General features: G+C 34.3%; 1 protein-coding gene across 1 annotated transcript; it reads right to left on the bottom strand.

The window, feature by feature from the left end:
* Positions 1 to 4,612: 4,612 nt before the first annotated feature.
* Positions 4,613 to 5,217, bottom strand: LOC106664461. The gene is made up of 2 exons (XM_014390160.2): positions 4,727 to 5,217; positions 4,613 to 4,656 (listed from the first exon to the last, which is right to left on the bottom strand). Exons 1-2 carry the CDS (start codon positions 5,152 to 5,154, stop codon positions 4,647 to 4,649), a joined length of 438 nt encoding a protein of 145 aa, XP_014245646.1. The 5' UTR covers positions 5,155 to 5,217; the 3' UTR covers positions 4,613 to 4,646.
* Positions 5,218 to 6,725: the final 1,508 nt, after the last annotated feature.

Genomic DNA, 6,725 nt, shown 5'->3' with positions numbered 1-6,725 from the left:
CATTCAACATTTCTTGATTTATAGATGCAATTTTTTTAATATCACAATCGTGGTATCACCCATTGTATATATTTTTCGCTTAAAAGCGTGTTTCGGCATTTCGTCATGTTCAGTGGTGGGTCTGCGTAATTTCTGTAAAGTCAAGCCTCTTTTATAAGGTCGTTTGGGGAAGGGTGTACGGCCTTTATCAATGTTTCGCCTATGTTCATAGCTTTTCATTTTATATTTGTTTTTTTACAATTGTGTTAGTCGTCTCCATCGCTGTTTTGATTCTAAACTGCTCTATTTGTTTATGTGAAGGTCGTCCATGTAGTGTCGTCTTTATGGTGTCGATTTGTTTATTATTGCCTTGTCTGCAGGGCTTTCTGGGGGTCTATTTTTCCTTCTACTTGTCTCCCTCTTACTCTCTTTCCCCATCTCAATCGCGATCTATTTATCTATATATATACTTCCATTTTTATGTATGCGACTGTGTTCTATTTAGTGCCTGTTTTTGAAGTGTAATTTTTTGTTTCCCTTTGTCAATATGTCACCACAAGAATAGCCGTACACTTTATCCACTGAAGATGTCTCGAATAAAGGTCGAAACGTCGGCAAAAAAATGAAAAAGGTGTTTTTCTAAACTACCTCGTTCTTGTCCGATTCTCACGATTTCAAAAAATTATGAAACAGCAGGTCTCTAAGAAACACACATTTAAAATAATATTTTTTTGTGTGGTGATTAGTGAGTGTTAATCAATAATTATTCAGAAATCGTGAGATGCGGTCTGGTGTGATAGTTTCAAAAAAAACATTTTCTTTATCGTGCCAACGTTTCGATCTTTATTGAGATCATCTTCAGGGCCTCGTGTTGTCTGCATTTCAGCAAAAATGTACTTACATATACATATACATACAGCATGTATTTTACATAAAGTATAATTTTAATTAATTATACTTTTAATCTAAGATCGTGTTTGACGTGAAAAAGCAAGTGTCTTGAGCGGGATTCGAACCCATAACTCAAGTCGTTAGAACAGCGGCCAAATTGTTATTGAGCGAAAGGTAATGGGTTCGAATCCTGATCGTTGATTATTCATCTCAACCAAGATCTTAGATTGAAAGTATAAATTATTAAAATAATAATTACGGTCAATTGTGGCTACTAAATGCATATATGGTTTAATATAAAGCATATTATTCGGAGATCGTGAGATGCGGTCTGGTGTGACGTAGGTTTTAGAAAAACATTTTCTTTACCGTGCCAATGTTTCGACCTTTATTGAGATCATCTTCAGGGCCTGGGATTTACAAACATTGCTTAAATTGTACAAATACATGTATGATCTGAAAAAAAGACGAGAGAAAATTAATTTCTAGCATTGTTTAAATTCATTTTTTTTCACATTCTACATATATTTATATAGTTTCAACAACGTAAATATATTTAAATTATTTAAATTAAACAAATACATGTAGGATCTGAAAAAAAGATGAGAAAAAATTAATTTCTAGCATTGTATAAATTCATTTTTTCTTTTTTTTCACATTCTACATATATTTGTATAGTTTTAACAACGTTTGTAAATCCCAGGCCCTGAAGATGATCTCAATAAAGATCAAAACGTTGGCATGATAAAGAAAATGTTTTTCTAAAACCTAAGCCAGACCGCATCTCCACGATCTCCTTGTTCCATCGCCAACGTTTCGATCTTTATTGAGATCACCTTCAGGGCTGAAAGTGTTTGTTTTACGTGTAGATGTGTCATTCTTGTGTGTCGTGTTGAGAGTGCCACACATAAAGTATATTTATGAATTGTAATTAGGCTAATGTCCAGTATCAATTCAAATCCAGAAAGAAACAAACAGTCAACCTATACAAACAGATAAATATTTCAACTTACTGCTTTTTCTCCTGGTCTTGTGAAATGGCGGCGCTAATTACAGCCGGCAGTTTAAAAAGCTATTCTCACAAATTGGGATTCAAGTCGTGAAACGAGTAGCGCGCGTATCCACATCCGGATGAATCCTCCTTATCTTCTGTTCAAAGCTTTAACGTCCTAATTTAAAACCGCAAAGGGCGTCTGACGGCGGTGATGATAATGAGAAGACGTTAGAGGGTTCCAAGGGAGTCGGCCGAGTGAGACGAGTCTATAAATTAAGCTAGTTCTCACATGTGAAGACTGAGATCAAAGAGGGGCCGCTATTAACAAGTTAATAGGTTCCCTATGTGTTCCGAGCAGGAGGTCATTAGAAAAACGGGTAGAAACGAGCTAATTCCTCGTCATCACTTGTCACCCTTCTTTAACCACCGATGCCATCCTTCTTTTTAATAGAATTTGAGAGCTGTTTAACCATTAGTCGATCCACTGGAATCATACGAACCGTTGACGTTCTTCTTCTGAAATGGGCAAAAATGTCAAATGTGGGAAAAATCCATCGACTAGACAGAAAAACGAAACGCAGATACAAAGATTATACACTGCCTGATTATACACTTAGGAACAACTATGGAAAGTCCAAGCAACTCCTCACACCTTAAGGCTATAGTGACTTCTAGCTCAAGTGGTAGAGCAGTGGCGTATGTACGAAACCCGCTCGTGACACGTCGATTCAGCGAAGCTTTTTATTGTCCACCACTCTTGTTCTTGGTCTTCCTTGTTTCTTCCTCTTATCTTTGCTTTTGTGGATATATTCTTGACTTTGACCAAATTCAATGTTAGGGTCGCACCATGTGATCACTTACACTTTACCTATTCGGGTATTTTCTAATTATAAACCAAAAAACAGTACACACTTTTTTCCAAAGAAAGACCCAACACCAACCGCTTACAAATACGATGTAATTTATAAAAGTAATTGGATGAACTGTCCAGCTAAATACGTTGGAATCATATCGCGATATCTGGAAAAACGGAAAAAGACAAAAGACAGTAAGGCTAAACTGTAAAACAAATCCCACACCATTTTAAAAAACGACACAACTTTGATTTCGATAAAATGCCAATACTAAACACTGAAAAAATACAAAAGCAAATTTCTAGAAATAGTTTATATAACAGAGAACACAGTATCACAGATCAGAACATGCCAACATCATAATGCAAATAAACTATTACAGTTTATTATTATATTTCCCTTTCCTCCAATCCAGAAAATCCCTTCTCTCGACTTCCTTTGAGTTAAATAAAACAACCCATGACCCAAGAAAATTTTCCAGTTTTGCCGCGTCCCCCAATTTCACAACCAAAAACCAATATGACATCACTAGAATAGCACCACACTTTATGTCACTAGGAAAGACTTGGTCCAAAATTTTATTTACATCTGTATTGTATATTTTCCAATCAATATATGTTTCGTAATTCACCCAGGCTCTGAAGATGACCCGAATAAAGGTCGAACTGCAGCAAAAAAATGAAAAAGGTGTTTTTCTAAAATACCTCATTCTTGACCTCACGAATCCACCAAAATATTTTCTAATTCCAATTCATTATTTTTTTCACCTAAACCAAAAACCTTAGATAAAATGAATAATTAATTGGAATAATTAATGTGGTCAATTATGACCACTAAGCAAGTATGGATATTTTCTGTTTTTATTTTCTTTGCTAACCTTAATTTTTACGTTTATCTCTCTTCGATCTATTTTTCTCTGTGCTGTAAATATTTATTCCTTCGTATTTTTCTTAAGTTTTCTTAAGGTCGAGACCCGTAAAGTATTAATTTAACCATAAAGTTTTAATTTTTTGTTTGAATCTATACTTTGGTTTCATTGTATTTTCCATGTTTTAATGTGTTTGACGACTTTTTTTTAGCTAATTTGATATATAAACTTTTTAGTTTGGTATGACGTTTTAGTTATGAAGGGATGTCGTTTGTATTATATTTGTCTTCTCCTTATTAGTTTATTGATGCATCTGTGGTTCCTATGTTTTTTTGTTTTTTTTAACACTCATGATATTGTTTAAGCCTTTCAAAGGGCATGGCTTAAAGATGTACTACAAAATATTAGTTGTGGCAAAAATCAGCTATCATTTTATTACTAATGAGTCCTTTTCGTTTGGTACTTGTCATTTTAACATTTTAAACGTTTTCGAGATTAGCTTTTCCACCAACGAACTTTCAAGATAGTTTAATAATAATAATCTATTATTTTTAGTGGCCTATTGACCAAATTACTTCTTTCAATTAATCAATCTTTTTATGTAAGGTTTTTGGTTGAAATGAAAAAGTTAGTGTCACGAGCGGAATTCGAACCCACGGCCTTCGGTTCAATACGCCACTGCTCTACCAATCGGGCTATCGTGACTTCGATCCACTCTGACCAGTGAACCATCCCGCTCGTGACACTAAATTTTCATTTCAACCAATACCTTACATAGAGATTAATTAATAGAAATTTGTTCTATATATCTAATACCGCAATCATTACAATTCAATTCGTAAACCCTGCTTTATGACCAGTTGTCAACTCTGTTTTTAGATTTTGAGATGTTTCTAAGCGACACTATTACTTGTTACAAAAATTGTTGGTAGTAATATTTAATAAACAAAAAAATAAGAAAACCAATGCATGAAAAAAATCGTTTTAATTTCTATAATTTATTCAAAAATATAAAACAAAAATTTGATTTAAGCCAAAAGATACTGCAGGCACTATTTGCTCACGAATAGCTGAAAAAAATAGTATAAAAAATAAATAAATAAAAGAATATAAATAAGAAACGGTGTAAAAAGTGCTTACGGGTTTATTCCTGCTTTGACTGCTGATGCATACCATTTGGTCCGCTCCACGACATCTCCATAGTCTTCCAGTGCTTTATGCACTGCAGGCAAACCACCATTCTTGTATATAAAAGGGCCAGCAGCATAAAAAACATTTTCTAATTGTTTATTGCCAAGAATCGCCTGTATTTCCCTGTTCGGCACTTCCATAAAGTCTCCTATAAGTTGGCATTTAACTCCTCTGCAGTTACTTTTGATTTTGTCCAACTTTATCTTTTTCAGTTCTTCCAATGAAAATGTATTACCTTGCTCATCATAAACCACACCTTCTTCTATCTCCTCTTCACCATCTCTCCAATATTTCCTGCCGATAAACCAACTCGCCGCACCAACTAATGCTGCAGCTGCAGCGACGATTACACCAGTTTTACCACTTAATGAAAACATTATTTGATAATATCGCAGATATTTCAAATAACACCGAAAATCATCACCATAGAAACGACAAGTAAAAATACGAATTAAAATTAGGAATTTATCAACGTTTGGGTTTTTACATGCCTTGATATTTTGTTCATGATTTGTACTGTATTGGTTGTTTGAAAGAGGTATTGTTCTTTTTTGAACTACGCTGTTTTTCTTCCATTATTATTATTATTACTTTTTTTTTACGACCGTTTATATAATATCTTTACAATTTTTACTTCATTATTTCTTTTGATGTAGGTTTTTTCCAAATACTGAGGTGTTCTAATTTTTTTAATATAAATTTTTGTTTACATCCTCGATTTTTATTTTATTTAATGCCTTGTAATATCATGTTTTATCTACCTGTATATCCTTTTCGGCACGCTTACGTTTTTTTTAAAATGTTTCAATATCGTATCGTTTTGTAAAGCCTTTTACCTATTTATGAAAAACTTTAGTGTTTGGTTTTATTTTAACAAGAATGATTCTAAAAGAAATATACAGAATAAACTCTTTCTGTTACTCGTCACTGAAATGATGATCTTCATCATCCGAATGTGCAGGTACTTAGCCGTTAGTCCGCGCCAGGATCCCATCATCTTCGAGATATGAAGGGAATCGTGATTCTGTTTATATTCCCTTGTAAATCCTCCCCCAAATTAGCAATGTAAATAAGTCACATAAGCGTCTTCCCGATTGTCCCTCTCATCCGCGATTACACCCCCGGCTAATGGAACTGATTCAAAATGGCCGCCCGGTTTCCAGGGGCGACGGGGGTAATTGACTGGAAATTGTTTGGCCCGTGCTCCTGGAAAGCGGCGTCCGACGAGGTTAATGGAGACATGTTTTTGCCATGGAAACATATGACCCTGGACGGCTAATGAATTTTCTCTTGACTTCTTTTCATCCCTGGGATTACTTAAGGGATGAATCATTCCAAAGAGGTTCGCACGCTCACGTCTTCACCAAGAAAGGGATGAGCCATTATGACTCTTTTTCTACCCCCTCATATATTAAAAGTCGCCGGAAAATAGAAATAATAACCCTTAGATGGAATTATTGAAGCTAAAAATCGTATCATGTTTGCCCATTTAATAATTTCCTAATAGCTTTCATGTATATTTCTCTATAAAATTAAAGTAGGAAAAGTATAAACATACAATTAACAATCAGATTTTTCTCGAAATTTGGGTGTGTTGAATCTCTCGATTTCGGTTCATTTTTGTGCCCATTCTTGCCTTTTTGAAAATTCAGGTTCGACTTCTCGCTATCTTCAGTTTTTGTTTGTACGTTTATTTTCGGGCACGTTTTTTATGTTCCGTTTCCTTTTAACATAGTCGAAATTTTTCCCAAACAGATCCGATGTCAAAAGTGAATAAAACAAGTCGATACCCATAATTAAAAAATTACTAGATATGCACCTTGCTCATTATATATTTAAATTCTTTGTCAGATTTTTTCTATTAATTTTGTTTTGTACTTTCCTTAGTCTATTGTTGACTGGATTATTTTTATCTAACTAGACATATCCACCTTTACCTGGATCGTTT

The sequence above is a fragment of the Cimex lectularius genome, unplaced genomic scaffold (genome assembly GCF_000648675.2).
Source record: "Cimex lectularius strain Harlan isolate CLEC.00 unplaced genomic scaffold, Clec_2.1 scaffold8, whole genome shotgun sequence".
Classification (NCBI taxonomy): domain Eukaryota; kingdom Metazoa; phylum Arthropoda; class Insecta; order Hemiptera; family Cimicidae; genus Cimex; species Cimex lectularius.
This window is presented reverse-complemented; position numbering and strand designations above follow the sequence as displayed.